General features: G+C 41.7%; 1 protein-coding gene across 1 annotated transcript in view; it reads right to left on the bottom strand.

Moving 5' to 3' along the window:
• Window positions 1-5,058: 5,058 nt before the first annotated feature.
• Window positions 5,059-16,934, bottom strand: part of nos1 (nitric oxide synthase 1 (neuronal)) — a gene marked incomplete at both ends in the record, with an annotated part of 47,663 nt that continues 35,787 nt past the window's right edge. The window contains 7 exons of the mRNA XM_079250802.1: window positions 5,059-5,181; window positions 6,702-6,896; window positions 7,131-7,279; window positions 7,412-7,533; window positions 9,211-9,298; window positions 10,120-10,330; window positions 15,205-15,374. Of these exons, the coding sequence (XP_079106928.1) occupies window positions 5,059-5,181; window positions 6,702-6,896; window positions 7,131-7,279; window positions 7,412-7,533; window positions 9,211-9,298; window positions 10,120-10,330; window positions 15,205-15,374 (1,058 nt within the window). The remainder of the gene's footprint in view (window positions 5,182-6,701; window positions 6,897-7,130; window positions 7,280-7,411; window positions 7,534-9,210; window positions 9,299-10,119; window positions 10,331-15,204; window positions 15,375-16,934) is intronic.

Here is a 16,934-nt window from a genome sequence, read left to right as displayed (position 1 = left end):
ATTGGATCTGAGTTGTTCATAGCAGCAGCGATGCGAAAACACAGAAAAAAAATACCCCACCCCCTCTAAAGAACGTCGTAGCCACCCAAAGCCCTGTAAGGCCGGCCAGACAACCACAAGAAAACTGCCTCACTGACTGACACAGTGCTGGTACATAGACAGCGCTTTTTAGATACAAACAAGAGACAGAAGATCAACATGCATTTCTTCAATGCTGCTGTTTTACCCTCATACCTAAAAAGGACAGAACATATAGAATAGGCATTTTTTAAACTTTTTCTTTTTAAAATCAAGCATAATCATAGTACTCTTTTACATAATCAAAATACATTCTTAGAAAAGATTGAAGTGGTGCTCTTTAGTTTACACTTGATCATTTTTATCATTATATATATATATATATATATATATATATATATATACATATATATATATATATATATACACACGTTATAGAAGCTATATCATGCATCTGTTCTTTTCTTGTTGGACATTAGACATGGACATTTATGGACAGGTCTCATTATGAATAAATGAAAGAGAGGAGACATTCATCCAGAATGTAAAAAAAAAAAAAAAACCCGATAGGAATCACCAATTTTATCTCCAAAATAAACAGTTGATCCAGACCAAATGAAAAAATATACATACATCTTCACCAGCTTTGATGAATGTAAAAACACCTGTGACATTGTTGCATTAAAATCAATTAATCATGCCATCAGTTATCTTTAATTTGAATAAAAAATACACCTCTCAAACAAAAAAAAAAGAAAAAAACAGATTCCGATGCAGACAAGAAGAAAGTAAGATGAGTTGGTGATACAGAAACAGTAAAATAAAAACAATGCAGCTCCTGCACAGATATATCTAAATTACAACTCTGACTTGATGGAAAGCAGCAAACGACCACAGTAGCAGTGCAATCGCCTCTTTTCTCTACATGAGAAACTTAATCACAATAGGACTAAAAACTTCTGAAATCACAGCTAAAAGCCATGTGGGCAGTTTCCCGTTACCAAAACACCATCTGTAACATCAATGTTGCAGGCTTGTGTGACTCAGAGCATGTTTTTAATTTTTTTTTTTTTAAATTTTTTTTTATATCCAATAGGCTAAATAGACAAACAGAATGTGCAAAACACACACCTGAGATCATGCATGTTTACACCCACTCATAGATAAATGAGTACACTGATGATGATTTCTGGGGCACTCATATGCATGCACACATGCGTGCTGATGCCACTAGGCAGGTGTCGGTTCACAGTGAAGGGGTGGCATGTGAGCCGCAGGGTAGCACAAAAAACATGCAGAAAGACAACCGAAAGAATTAATATACCAAATGTTGGCAAAGAGTTAATGTAAGGCAAGAGGCAGAGGAGTTACGAGATGCACATTTTAAAAGCTCCATCAGTGATGAATGAACAAGTTGACAGCTGTCGGATATGATCTATAATTTATATTCCTTAATGTTTTGTTAAAGATATTTCAATTTTTAGTAAAAGGTTTTTGGGGGGGGGGGGGGGGGGGGGGGGGGGGGATTACTGACTGCTGAGACAATGGAGTAAATATATCGCTACAGCCGGGAACCCATTAGCGTAGCTTAACAAAAAGTCGGGAGACATGAAGCATGATGTTTATAAAAAGGAAGTCAATTCTTCCTATCAGCAGATTTAAAGCTCATTTTAGTAGTTTTTTTTTCTGGTTGTACAAAAGCTAAAGTGTAAAAATAACGAGCCGTTTATGAGATTCTGTTTGTTATAAAAATGAGTAAAACTTCTCACCTAAACCATTTTTTTCTAAACTGCTGGAGAGACTTCCTGCTTCAGGACATGAAAGGGTTAATCTATAACTACAAAAATAATAATAATAATAATAATAATAATGATGATAACAAAAAGTTTTGATACGAATTGTTTGTGATGGCTTGCCTTAAGATGGAGCCAATTCCAGTTTTGAACCTGCGTGATTCCAGCGCAGCATTAGGACCTTAACATTGCATGAAAAATGTAGCTCTCTCATTACTTTTATGGAAAACTAAATGCAAGTTTATTCTTAGTCCAACAACTTTTCAACCCCTATTTTCTTCAGGACCCTCATATCAGTGCAGAGGGAAGCCATTCATTCTGTAACTGTTGTGAAAAAAAAAAAAAAAAAACCCAACCCCCCCCCCCAAAAAAAAAAAAAAAAACTACTCACAAATTTACAAATTGAGATTTTCTCAAAACATTTTTCCCCAAACCAAATGTGCTGCCTGAATCAAGCTTACGTTTTGATTTTATACCCAATTAAAAAGTGAGTAGGAAGGAAATAAGTTTGAAGTATTGAATTAACTTTGTTAAATTTAAATCAGATACTAGAGACTTTCTGAAATCTATTTAATAGAATCTACCTCAACTTTTGCTCTGGTGCAATATGGTCGAATCCTAAAAAGCGTCATAAAAAAAAATTCTAACATAAGAGTTGGTAGCAAACTATACTATGGTGCACAAATTAGTATTAAGATATCAAAATTTAAGAGCACTGAAGAAGGCTTTAAGTATTTTTTTCATGTTAGAAATGTGATTTTAAACGATTTTGACGAGAATTCAGTGGCTTCACTTCACAATCCATCCTAGAGGTTTGGGAAACACCGGCTGAGACACAAGATTATGATATTATGGCAGAACAGACAGTCCACTAAAGAGCACCGTCACCAAGGCTGATGTCTTTTAATGGATTACCGGAGGGGAATTAGATTATATGTTAGTCGAGGCTGTGACACAAGTGCTGTTTTAACAATTCAGAAAAAAACCCCATGAACAAGTTCAATCATTTGTTTCTTTTTTTCTGTCTGCATTCCTGTACATCGTTCACTTTCCTAAAGCTACAGCCTCTAAGATATAACAGCTGGAACATATTTCACCTGTCCTTTACAAAAAGTCTCAGTTCATACAGAACACGTCAGTTTATCACACATTTCCCTGCAAACACATAACCTCAATATAAGCCTTTTAACTGTAACAATAATAACACAGAGTATATTATATTTCTTGAGTATATTCTTGTCTTTGTCATGCATTCACAATGAGGCAGGTCATTACACTAGGTGCACACATTATGAATCATAAAGATCAATTCAAAAGTTTTTTGGAAGAATCATCAACAAGCAAAACAGAACCTCAGAAAACAAAACATTTCCAACTTGCTACAGACAAAGTTGCAGAGCCCAACAGAAACATTAACTTGGTATAAAAAAGAAAAAAAGTAATGAAAGGAACCCCATTTTTATACAGTACAAAAATTGGCACAGTATATTTTAACCAGTGTTGCTGTGGCCTTCCGACTTTTCCCCCCCAGAGCGCCTGCGATTCGTCGACCTACGAGCAGAACACCCTGAGAGAGGAAAGACAACAGGAAAGAAGTAAAAGACAGATGGACAGAGAGACATAAAAACAGAGATGTTACAGTCATTACTCATCCTGCAAGCAGGGGCTTTGATGGCCAAATGTGAAATTCAAGTGACAATCCACACAGGAGCCATCGTCTGTGATGCATTATGTTGGTACTTAATGAGCCATAGTGGCTATGTAGGGCCCTTGTTTTGCTCTCATGGCAAGGGTATATGAAGTGTATAATCTTGAATATGCACAAATAACGTCGGCAACACAAACAGAAATGGAACAGAGCCACTCGCTTTCACTCAAATCCTGTTAGTTTAAAGGCCTCTCTCCACTGGTTTCTATGGTTACCCTCTCTGTTCAAGTAAGGGTGATAACCCACTGTTGCCAAACGACCACGGGTTGCAGATTGAAGGCTACTTGCAAGCGTCTCATTGGTAGTATTTTCTTTCATTAGATCTGAAATAACCTGCTGATATGTTCGAGAAGCAACAATGGTGATGGTGTAGGTAAATGGACGTGTCTAACTTAGCTTTTTTCCCCTCTTTATTTGAGCGAGTCAATTAAAAGATGAACAAGAAAACATTGCTTTGCATGGAGTATCACAAATCCGCGTTTAAGATTGTGAGATGTAAGTCAGGACTGAGTCAGCCTGTTCCATTTTAAAACACAGTACATATTAGTTACTTAAGCAGCTTCAGGCTGTGTGGATTCAGACTTACTGAAGGTCATCCGAGTTATTTCCAACAGCAGAGTTTAAAAAAACCTGGACAAAGCTGAGACATAAAACTGTAAAGCCAGCAGAACTTCTAAGCAACAAGTCCAGGAAGGTAAACCTGGGTTCAGACCTTAAAATGAGGAATATTCCTCTGATGCTAATTACTTGATGGTAGTAAATTAAGCTGTAACTGATATTTTTACTTCCTTTTGCCAGAATTTAACCTTCTTTAAAGCAAAAACTGCTCAAGATAAAAAATTTCCAGCAGTAATCTGCATGATAACCAGTTTCTAAAGTTTATAATCATTGATTACCATTGATTTATTTTTTAAACCAAATGAATGTAAAGAGTACAGGAATCTTCAGTACTTCAGTCATTTTTTGGCTTTTCTACATCTATGCACAGTGAGGGATAATGGAGGGTAAGTTTGTTCCAGCGCGTGCAGGAGTTTTATCTGAGTATGTGTGACTCACAACAAGTAGTAACATGCCCACACAGTAAACGTTAACGTCTAGCAAATAAATGATCATGCATATTTTTTTTTTACATCTGCAAAAACAAAAACCCATTTATGACCTTTAAAAAAAAAAAAGATAATATGCAGATTTGTTTCTTTTTCTTCACGACAAAACCCAGCTGAACCAGACAGGTCTGACTATTGGAAGATTTCAGTCTAAAAAACTCCTCATTTTCAGCATAGAGGTTGGAGTTAAACAGATGATGTCATTTTACCATTAGGGAGGTTTTGAAAGAATAACGCACAGAAAGTGATACGCTTGAGTGGCTGATGTGAAAAAGCTGTTGATATTTGGTACACCAGACTAATTTCCAAAGTACTGAAGCTTCTACAGTTATAAAGATCAATTTTTTGTGAACTGTGGATAATAATAATAATCACCAAAAATGGCAATAAAATAAGCTTGAAAAATTAGAAAATCAGTTTTAAAAAGAAACACTTACTCATCTGAGTCCTTTTTGTTCTCCTCAATGTAGGCGATGGACTCGGAGCGAATCCGGTTGGTGACCTCATAGGTGCGCAGAGTGACCCCAAAGATGTCCTCGTGGTATCGGTTCTCATCCTGGTGACAACAAGGTGGTGAGAGTAGAAAAGGAGGAAGACTAGCGTGAGAAGTTGCTGAAGGCTTTGTATGGAAAGTGGTTATTCCCTACAGGTTTTGTAGTAAATGGGAAAGTTTGTAGAACTGAACATGAAGAGGTTCAAAGTAAAATTAAAATGCATTTCTAAAGCGCTTTTCATGCACAAAGCAACACAAGGTGCTTTACAATCTAAAAACAATTAATACGTATTGAATATCTTTGTTTTACACATACGTGCACACAAACACAGCACCTATACACTCCCTATACCAACTCCCAACCCAGTTTGCATGAAAGTTAACTCCTATCCATCAGTTACTGTCTTATAACTAAATGTAGGAAGAAAATGATCATTAACATTCCATTAACACCAAAGGTCCCCCACACACAAACCACCCAGGTCCACGTCAAAGCCACAGGGCTGCAGTACTGGACCTCTTCAGTCATCACGGCAACAATCCCATTGAGTAGACAGCATAGACTGTATATAAAAAGATGGACGGAGCCTCCGTGACTTCACCCATAGGTGTCTGAAAAGCTGAATTGAAGCTCGGTGGGCGGTTCCTACCATCTCTATCTTGACAGAGACATGCGTGTCGTCTCACCCGGGAAATACAAATATGTGCAAAGAGGTGGAGCTGAGAGGGGGGCTGTGAGCGTCATGATGGATGATTGACATTGAGCGAACTCTGAGCTTTCTGTAGCTAAAAGCTAACCCTAAAAGCTAAATTATTTTTGATAAATAAATAAATAAATAATAAAAGCTAACCCGGAGATAACAGGAGATAACAGGAGCTAACCAGCTAACGGAGGTAAGCGGGCTAAAGCTAAGTCACGTTGTTAACCGGCTAAAAACCGCGGTTGTTCCACGTTCTTCTAACATGAAGCGGGAGATTGGGTGCCTGTCAAATCAAAAGGACACGACCCTAAATATGCCGAACTTCGAGATTAAATTACTTTTAAACGGGAAAGTTAGAAAAAGATTCACACCCCCCACAGTTGTCATGAAGGTAAAGCTGTCCTATAAACCTAAAATGGATTTTTGACCCAGGCTGTAAACATGTTTATTTCTGCTGTGAAGTTGGTCTTTTTAACATGGGAGTCGATGGGGATTTGCTCTGTTTTGCAGCCCCTAGTGGATGAAGGGGGAACTGCAGTTTTTTGCACTTCCGCATAGGCTTCACTTTTAACTGCCAGAGGTTGCCGTTTGGTCACCAGGCAAAACCACCGGTGTGAAGGGTGCCATGGAAGAAATCATTGGACTTATAAAGTATAAACACGATCAAATAAACTTAAACTATAAAAAGGAGATCATGATAAAAATGAAAGCAAAATCAAATTAAATTGAATAAAAAAAAAAAAACAATAGACAGATTGATTCCCAGAATATAACTAAACATGCCTTTAAAACCCAACACCAGTATCCATAGTAAGTCCACAATCAATCTCAAGATCCTTAACAGTGAACATGCTGATGTACAGTTAGCAGCCTCCTCCTTACCCTCAGCTTGCTGATGTAGAAGCCAGCATCCTCCAGGCTCATGTGGCCTTGCTGTTTGATGATTTGCTGGACAGTCTTGAGAACATCTCCAGCCATTGTAACATCCCCACACACATAAATGTGTCCACTCTCCTTCCTCAGGCACTGGTACACCGTTTCTGACAGATGCTCCCGCAGTACATCTTGTACATATTTCTGACAGAAAGGCAGTGAATTAAAGGTCAGTGCACATTAAGAAGTTGAGTGAGAGGATAATAAGTAAGGAAACCATTTTTAAATCTGAGTCAGTCTAATCTAAAATGGAAAATATGTCATTTGGGGTTTTCAGTTCAGCTGTCACATTGCAGACTTATTTCTAACCCACCCAGCAGTTCAGAGAGAATTTTGACAAGTTAACAAATCCAGTTTTAGAGAGCTTAGTGCTTGTACCTTTGGTTTGCCAGGTTCTCTGGAATAAGCCGCATAGAGCTCCTTGAACACGCCTTTGTTCTTAGCTTGGATAGTCTCCTCCTTGTAAATGTGGTCCATCTCAGACTGCCGACAGCCAAACACCAGGATCATGGGGCATGACTTAATCCCTTGAAGATAACAGATTGTGCACAGAAGCAGTCTGTCAGTCTGCAGCTTTGTGCATTAAAAGGAACATTCTGGCTGTCTTGTATATATCAGTTACATATAAACAGAAAATTAGAAAAGTAAAAATGGCAAACCGTTATGCTCAAGATCAAATAGTCTGTGTTGCCAGAAGCTTCTGAATGGGGCGATGCCTGTTCCTGGACCCACCAGGATACAAGGTGCTTGGTTGTCTTTGGGAAGTTGGAATGATGGTGCACTAAAATACAAAAGAATGGGGAAAAAATGAAGAGTTAAATCAGCATTAAGTGATCACAAAACCTGTAAAATGTACTAAAAGTATCAAGCCAGATTAGTTATAAGTTACAGTCATGGTGTTTCCAGAAAAACCCTTTCTGAGGTATTAAATTGAGCTGTGAAAATAAGAGCTGTTGTGTAGCAGCAGTTTGGTGATTAGCTCCGTTTTCTAACAGTAGAAGGGTTCATTTGAGCTCAAGTCAGGGTGTGTGGATGTTTCACCTTCCCTTCACAGCCTAAAGACGTGCATGATTTCAATCTATGATTCTAACTTGCCTCCAGTTACAAATGAAAGTGTTTTGTCATGTAACAACTGTGCAACCAGTGCAGCTAAGGTAGAGATAAGATAGAAAAATAATAGTTCTTTTTATTTAATTTCATTTAGGGTTGGGGAAAATTTGAAACCTAAATATTTTGGCATGCAGATGATCCGTCTCTTACAATGCAATGTCTGGCTCGTCTTCTGCTCAGTCACCAGTCCTATTCCAACGCCAATATTTGCTATAACCATAATGACAAGTTCCTGCTATAACCAAGGTCATTAAGTTTCATCAAGACTTAAGACCATGTTTTATATCCACAGTCAACACACACACACACACTTCATGACATGACTTGTTTTATTTACGTATCTTATTCTTATGTCATCTTTTTGCCTCGTCACTTTGACTCGTGTGTATATTTATTGGCCTGATTTCATGTTTTATCAAGCTGCTGGAAAGTTAAAATTCTTTTGAGAGATTTAGTATCTATCCATCTTTCCATCCATCTTATATTTTCACCATTATGTACTGTGAACTTGAGGTACCTTACACACAAACAGGTGAAACCTGGGGATGCAAATTTGTAAAATCAGCTTATATGTGACTCTGAATTGAGGTGACTGCAACAAACTGTTTTGTTTATACAGTTTGCACATTTTTACCTTTATATCTAGTTGTATGAAAACTATGTGCCAGCACTTTACAGACTCATAAAGCATTACCTTTAGGTTTCATGTCTGCTTGTGCACCTATCCAGGCTCCTTCTGCATTAGTTAGCTGATTTTCTTGTATTTGTTTTATTGCAATGACTTGCTCAGCTGTGTTGCTGTGAGGCCTCTGCATCAATGTCTTTCCAAGTTGAATTAAAAGTGAAATCGCAGGCTCAGCTAGGGAAGTTTATGATCTATGGAAATGTCTGTCATGTTTACCCAGATTAATCCAGAGCCTCACTATGTCATCTCTAAATACAAATACCTGTAGTAGTAACATGCATCCTGTTTGTATCGTGTAAACAGTTGTGTTTTTTTGGCCGTTGACCTTTAATAGGATGGTGATTTTGCAAGAATGTCTCTGTGAGTCTGCTTTGTAAACAGTCATGCACACAGCTTACAAAGAATAAATTATATTTGTAAAGTAAGTTTAGAAAGGAATATTGATATTATAAAACAGGAAACTGTACTATGGCGATAAAGTTATACTAGAATAATGCCGTAGAATTCTTTTGCTACAGGTTTGGCAGAAAACTTTGAGGAAAAACAAAAAGAAGTATATTGATCTTCTTATCCTGATTTTGGTAACGAAGCTAATGAGCCCATTTCCAAAAAGCCAAACCTTTCTTTTAACATGTCAGAGAAACTAATAACTTTGATGATTACCTCCGGACAAAACACGGCACCATCTCCCCGTTCTCTATCCTGTTGAGCCACGACGAACACACTCCATGGTGGATGGGCCCCTCTCCATCTGAAAGAGATGATTACTGAGCAATCACTTCACCTTTTTCTCTCCGTTCTGCCTCCCACTCTTTTTAAGTGTACAAACTAAGAAGAGAAGAGTGGCCCCGACACACCTGCAAAGCTACAACCATCTCTTTTCTCCCTCGGTGGGGAAATTATTGTGATTCAAGCGTTGCTTGTACAATCATAGTATTATGTTCACATAAGTAGAGAGGACGTGAGAGAGAAAATAATAATAAGTGCAGAAAGCTGCAGCAGCTCTGGAAATGTTTCTTGCCAACATGGAATGCCAATTTCAAAAATTGGGGTTATGAGAGGTAAACACTGGATTTGAAACCTGAAAATGTAAAGCATTTACAAGCAGTCACATCGTTTAACCCACGATGGCTTTTGTTGCTTATGTTTGTGCTCATATCTCTCAAAAGAATCTATTTAAAGATCTGGAGAATCATCCGGAGGGGCTTCTAAATCCATACTTCTTGTAATTAGAGTCATGGTCTGGCCGCCCTGTAGAGGAGACTGGCTTTCAAAGATAACTTCCAATCAATTTCTTTGAGTCATTGGAGGGTTTTCAGAGAGGCTGAGTCATTTGAGTCTTTGCAGCAGACGTGTAGGAGCCACAGCAAAGCTGAACTCAAGCTTAATAAATGTACAAAACATGCATGATTTAACTTAAAACCCTAGCTACATTTAAAGACAGTGTCATCAAACCTACTAATAAATGCTCAAATTGAACCTTCCTGGACGCTGAGAAAACCATCCAAACCTGCAGCTTTAAAATGATTTGAGCAATTAAAGCAGCTCTTCAAGTCAGAAGTGAGTCCTCACCTCTGGTACGGTAGGAGACAACAGCCACAGTGAGGTGGATCTCTCCTGGGTAAAGGTCAGGAGAGGAGCTGATAGAGTAGTAGCGAGCCTGCAGCAGGGGCAGCTGTGTGAGCAGCAGGGTGGAGGGCATCTGGATGGAGGGGAACTGCTCCAACACTTCCACCAGCGTGGGGTTGTTGTACCACTTCCATTCCTCATACTCCTGCAAGCCCTGGGTCGACAAGATGAAAAATGAGGTCAGACAACAGAAAATTCAGGGATTTTTTTTTTGGTTCTGCTAATTTAAGAAATGTGAAATATCATCCACAGAGGAAGAAAAGTCCAGGATGGTTTCTTCTTTTAGAACAGTAAACATTTCTGACTCGATAGCAGGAGGCGGCCACAAGCAGAGCCATTCCCCATTCAATGCCTGTTTTTGTGTGTCATCACTGACATTTGGATGGGATGAATTTAGAACACCACCACCAGGCTTAAAAAAAAGAACAAAAACAAAAGAAAAACAGAAAAACACTTATTTTTGCTTTGTTCTCAAGCTTTTAATGAGCCAAACAGCGCTGCCTGGTATGAAGTGTGAACATCACAAGTATTTTGAGGCCTGGGATTCTCAGCCTTGACAAGCAGATGGACCTTTTAGACTTCCTGCATATTAAAAACTGCTCGATGCTTTTGTTTAATTCATCTTCCTTAATACTTAAAAAGAAAAAAGGTCAGTAATAGAGAGATGACAATTTATTTTGTTTCTGATGCACAATGATCGATGAAATACAGATTGAAATATTTTTTTTCATCATTTTACAATAATATTATAGTAAAAAATAAAAGTCCTGAAATTATTTACAGGAAATTGTCATTTTTTGCTGATCAACACAGTTACTGCATGAGACAAATGAGTGGAACGAGGTGTGCTCTGCCTTCAGGCTGAACTTATCAGTTTCAACAAGCAGTTTTTTGTCGGGCCATGTTTGCCTGCAATGGATTGCCAGGATTCTGTTTACTGGAAAATAATAGAAAATGTTTTCAAAAGAAACTTAAACTTCTTTCGTTTATACAACAGACATAATTCTGATATATCCATCCATCCATCCATCTTCTGCCGCTTATCCGGGGTCGGGTCGCGGGGGCAGCAGCCTAAGCAGGGAAGCCCAGACTTCCCTCTCCCCAGCCACATTTGCCAACTCTGCGGGGGGATCCCGAGGCGTTCCCAGGCCAGCCGAGAGATGTAATCCCTCCAGCGTGTCCTGGGTCTTCCCCGGGGTCTCCTCCCAGAGGGACGTGCCTGGAACACCTCACCAGGGAGGCGTCCAGGAGGCATCCTGACCAGATGCCCGAGCCACCTCAACTGGTTCCTCTCGATGCGAAGGAGCAGCGGCTCTACTCTGAGCCCCTCCCGGATGACTGAGCTCCTCACCCTATCTCTAAGGGAGAGCCCGGCCACCCTGCGGAGGAAACTCATTTCAGCCGCCTGTATACGAGATCTCGTTCTTTCGGTCACGACCCACAGCTCATGACCATAGGTGAGGGTAGGAACGTAGATCGACTGGTAAATCGAGAGCTTCACCTTCTGGCTCAGCTCCTTCTTCACCACGACAGACCGGCGCAGAGCCCGCATTACTGCAGACGCCGCACCGATCCGTCTGTCGATCTCGCGCTCCATCCTTCCCTCACTCGTGAACAAGACCCCGAGATATTTAAACTCCTCCACTTGAGGCAGGACCTGACCCCCGACCCGGAGAGGGCAATCCACCCTATTCCGGCTGAGGACCATGGTCTCAGATTTTGAGGTGCTGATTCTCATCCCGGCCGCTTCACACTCGGCCGCGAATCGCTCAAGCGAGAGCTGGAGATCACGACCAGACGAAGCCAACAGGACCACGTCATCCGCAAAAAGCAGGGACCCAATCCTGAGGCCACCAAGTCGGATCCCCTCAACCCCTCGGCTGCGCCTAGAAATTCTGTCCATATAAGTTATGAACAGAATCGGTGATAAAGGGCAGCCTTGGCGGAGTCCAACCCTCACCGGAAGCGGATCCGACTTACTACCGGCAATGCGGACCAAGCTCTGACACCTGTCGTACAGGGACCGGACAGCTCGTACAAGGGGGTCCGGTACCCCATACTCCCAGAGTACCCCCCACAGGAGCCCCCGGGGGACACGGTCGAATGCCTTCTCCAGGTCCACAAAGCACATGTAGACTGGTTGGGCAAACTCCCATGCCCCCCCCAGGACCCCAGAGAGGGTATAGAGCTGGTCCACTGTTCCGCGACCAGGACGAAAACCACACTGCTCCTCCTCAATCCGGGATTCGACTATCCGGCGGACCCTCCTCTCCAGGACCCCTGAATAGACCTTACCAGGGAGGCTGAGGAGTGTGATTCCCCTGTAATTGGAACACACCCTCCGGTCCCCCTTCTTAAAAAGGGGGACCACCACCCCAGTCTGCCAATCCAGCGGTACTGCCCCCGATGTCCACGCGATGCTGCAGAGGCGTGTCAGCCAGGACAGCCCCACAGCATCCAGAGCCTTAAGGAACTCCGGGCGGATCTCATCCACCCCCGGGGCCTTGCCGCCAAGGAGCTTTTTGACCACCTCAGCGACTTCAGCCCCAGAGATAGGAGAGTCCACCCCTGAGCCGTCACCTTATCGTGGTGGAGGGGTTTGTGCGTCCCGAAGATCCTAGCAGCTATGTTGTCGGGGGCTTTATGCCCCTGGTAGGGTCACCCATGGCAAACAGGTGTCTAGGGGAGGGACCAGACCAAGCACGGCTCATAGACCCCTATGATGACGACTAACCTGGGCATGAATGTTCCCTTGCCCGGATGCGGGTTACCGGGACCCCCCTCTGGAGCCAGGCCTGGAGGCGGGGTACGAGAGCGAGAGTCTGGTGGCCGGGCCTTCGCCCATGGGGCCCGGTCGGGCTCAGCCCGAAAGGGTTACATGGGCCCCACCTCCCGTGGGCTCACCATCTGCGGGAGGAGCCGTAGGGGTCGGGTGCAATGGGCGGCAGCAAGGGGCGGGGACCCTGGCGGTCCGATCCCCGGCTGCAGAAGCTGGCTCTAGGGACGTGGAACGTCACCTCTCTGGTGGGGAAGGAGCCTGAGGCTTGTGCGCGAGGTTGAGCGGTTCCGACTAGATATAGTTGGACTCACCTCGACGCATGGCTTGGGCTCTGGAACCAGTACCCTCGAGAGGGGCTGGACCTTCTTCCACTCTGGAGTCGCAGTTCAATGATCGACTTTGTAGTCGTATCGTCGGACCTGCGGCAACATGCCTTGGACGCTTGGGTGAAGAGGGGGGCGAAGCTGTCAACTGATCACCACCTGGTGGTGAGTTGGCTCAGATGGTGGGGGAGGAAGCCGGTCAGAGCTGGCAGGCCCAAACGTGTTGTGAGGGTCTGCTGGGAACGTCTGGCTGAGTCCCCTGTCAGAGCGAGCTTCAACTCCCACCTTCAGCAGAGCTTCGAACATGTCCCGAGTGAGGCGGGGGACATTGAGTCCGAATGGGCTGTGTTCCGTGCCTCTATTGCTGAGGCGGCCGGCCGGAGCTGTGGCTGTAAGGTAGTTGGTGCCTGTCGTGGCGGTAATCCCAGGACTCGTTGGTGGACACCAGCAGTGAGGGATGCCGTCAAGCTGAAGAAGGAGTCCTATCGGGCCTTCTTGGCCTGTGGGACTCTGGAGGCAGCTGATGGATACCGGCGGGCTAAGCGGCATGCGGCTTCGGCTGTTGCCGAGGCAAAAATTCGGGCATGGGAGGAGTTCGGCGAGGCCATGGAGAAAGACTTCCGGACGGCTTCGAGGAGATTCTGGTCCACCATCCGGCGGCTCAGGAGGGGGAAGCAGTGCTCCATCAATACTGTGTACAGTGGAGGTGGGGAGCTGCTGACCTCAACTTGGGACGTTGTGGGTCGGTGGAGGACCTCCTCAATAATTCTGATATAGCATAGACAATATATCTAGTGTTTAGTTTGTAAGAACTATTGTTATGTAAATAACTATAAATAGTGGTGTTTTATTTGGTTTTCTTGCATTAAGCCATTGTATTTATCGCTCCGTTTGTGTTTATATATTTGTGTGTGGGTGTGCTGGGCATATAAAATTATGAAGAAAAAAATGTAATTTTGAGGATACTACAGGAAGATTACAGTAGCTCCTGATGTTTCAGTCGCTAATGGTGGTTCTAACAAATGAAATTAAAACCGGTTGCATGAGGGGGTGTTCAGACATGCTCTCATCATAACTTGTCACGGACCTTTTTCTAAAGCCTTGTTTATGTTGTGTTTTTTTCTGACACCATGATCACATGGCTGATAAGATGATGAATGTCAGGTCTATTAAATAAGAAGCCTGAGTTCCTGCAAACATGTTTGGGTCACAGAAACGAAAGAGTACATGCGTGCTGTGTTTATGTTCACGTTGGAACGCTGTGTGTATAAATTCTGCTAACAGGGATCTTAATTAAAACAATTTAAAACTAATTTTAGATATTTGAAAGTCAGTCAGAAAAATGCCATATTTGTGCTGAGATGAGTTTAAGCTTTATTATAAACAAAAATCTGAAGTTCTGATTGTACTGCAGTGTTTCTTCCTGACTTAAGCCTTCCATCTTTCCCTCTTTCTTTGGCAGCACTGATTCTACATGCGAGTCACTTATTAGCCTTATCCAGCCTTTTCCACACACACTGACAAAAATGGAGAGTGAACTGTGGGAGGGACTGTAAGGGGGGGGGGGGGGGGGGGGGGGAGGGTGACTCTGGATTAGAGTAGTCAACAGCTTTAACTTGGTGACAGCTAACTTCTAATTCACGCATTTTCATTATTGCAAAGTGCATCTTGTTGACTTACAGACACAGAAAAGTGTGATAAATGTTTTGCTTTTGCAGAGTTTTTATAGAACTGTGTTTTAAACAAAACTGTAAAACCTGCATGTGATTTAGATTCTCGAATGAATCCCAGACTAAGAAATAGGCTTCGTGTACACAACGCAAGCACTTAAAAGGTGTGATCATGAACATTGCTTGCCACTTGGTGTGGCAGCAGCTCACAAGAGGGTCAATGTTAATGGAAAATCAGGAAACTAAGTAAACTTACCTTACTAAGAAGCTCCAGTTTCTTTTTCTCTTTTTCATTAGTTGCCAGAGCAGCAAACTGCTGCAGCAGCACCGGGGTCGGAGGGGTGGTGATGTCCAGAAAGTACTGGAAAGCTTGGTAAATAGTACAAGGAGGGATCCGAGTCTCATTTGTCCAGTTACTGATGACACCTGCAGGAAAAAAAGAGGGTAAAAAAATCTCATTTATATCCTAAGATATGGATTAAATGACTTGTTAACACATCAGTTGCAGTAATAAGCCCATTAATAAATATAAAACTTCTTCAGCTATGCTTTTGCTTCTTTTTGCATTTAGGTTTAACAAATCTTGCTAGTATTCTTCCTTGGTGCAATTTACTGATAATATGCAATAAAGCTTATGAATTTGATGAGATTTAAACATCAAATCAAAGAATGCTGTTTGACCGTGTCCATCACAAGCTTTTCCTTGATCCATTAGCGTCTCTGCTTCCACCGTTACTTTACTGTCCCATCATCAGTTAATTCAATTCAATTCAAATTTTTATAGCGCCACTTCACAATGTTGTCACAGGGCACTGTACATACACGAATCAACATAACACTTTAGTGCTTAAAGTCTGGAATTAAAAAATACTTTGTCAACAAGGGGCAATTAAAGGCACGCAGGCAGTTTGACACTAAATCCGAAAAGGGAAAAAGTAATGAAGGTAGACAAATAGAAAAAAAGGGCTGTCCATATATTTACATATGGGAGAATAAGCTGTGTACTGAGATGTGGATGTGGAGTGGGGTGAGTTGGTTTGTGCCAACAGTCTGTGAGCCACAGTTCCATCACTGTAACGAGGTATAAAGGTTGTATGCATTGTGAGAAGGGTGTGTGGGTGACGGGAGGCAGGTTTGGGTGGGTTAAGAATGTTTTAGACAGGTATATTTACACATTGTTAAGGTTTGAAAAATGTGTATGGACACAGACTGAGGTTTGCTACTCACTAGTAGCAAACCTAGAAAAGTCAAATGGAGGTCCAGGCAAGAGCATGGAATGGAAAAAGGATTTCATAGCTTTTAAATGAAAAAAAAAAAAAAAAAAAAAAAAAAAAAAAAAAAAAAAAACAAACAAGTTTTATGTAAATAATTAAATAAATGCATTTAAGTTGGTTGTCTAAAAATAAAAAGCAAATTGCAAAATTATATTTTTCTAATGAGTTGTTTACATCTGATGATTCTGTTTTAGCCTCTGCAGCCCAAATTTATTCACTGCTGACAAAGTTTATTTTGGACAAATCATACGTTTGAGTGTTTCTTTGGCATTATTGGGTGCTTGATGTTTTGCCATTTTCACATCTGGTGGTTTTATGACTTTTGAATCCTCTTTATTAAATGTGAACAGCGTGGACAAATATTACCCAGATTAATAGTGAGATGATGCTGCATGAATGCTGCGTTGTGATCAACAACATGGTAGTACAGTACACCAGCGTGGTTACACGCTGCGTTCACTCGGACATCTGAGGTTTACCCAGGTAAAAGTCAGTTTTACTAAATATTTCTTGTGTCTATTCTTGGGAAAGCATCTTGGCTTTGTATTTGCCTAAATGAAAAAAACATTGAAAACCTTTTTTTGTGTGTTAAAAATGCAGCTGTCATGTGAGAGCAGTGCTGGTTTCACACATTTAAACTGGAACCTTGTAAGTAAATTCCTCTGGTTAATGGAAAGGTTTTCTACAGGTTGGTTTCTTTTTTTTTTTTTTT

This window comes from Telmatherina bonti, assembly GCF_933228915.1.
Source record: "Telmatherina bonti genome assembly, chromosome: 13".
In the NCBI taxonomy this organism is placed as follows: domain Eukaryota; kingdom Metazoa; phylum Chordata; class Actinopteri; order Atheriniformes; family Telmatherinidae; genus Telmatherina; species Telmatherina bonti.
This window is presented reverse-complemented; position numbering and strand designations above follow the sequence as displayed.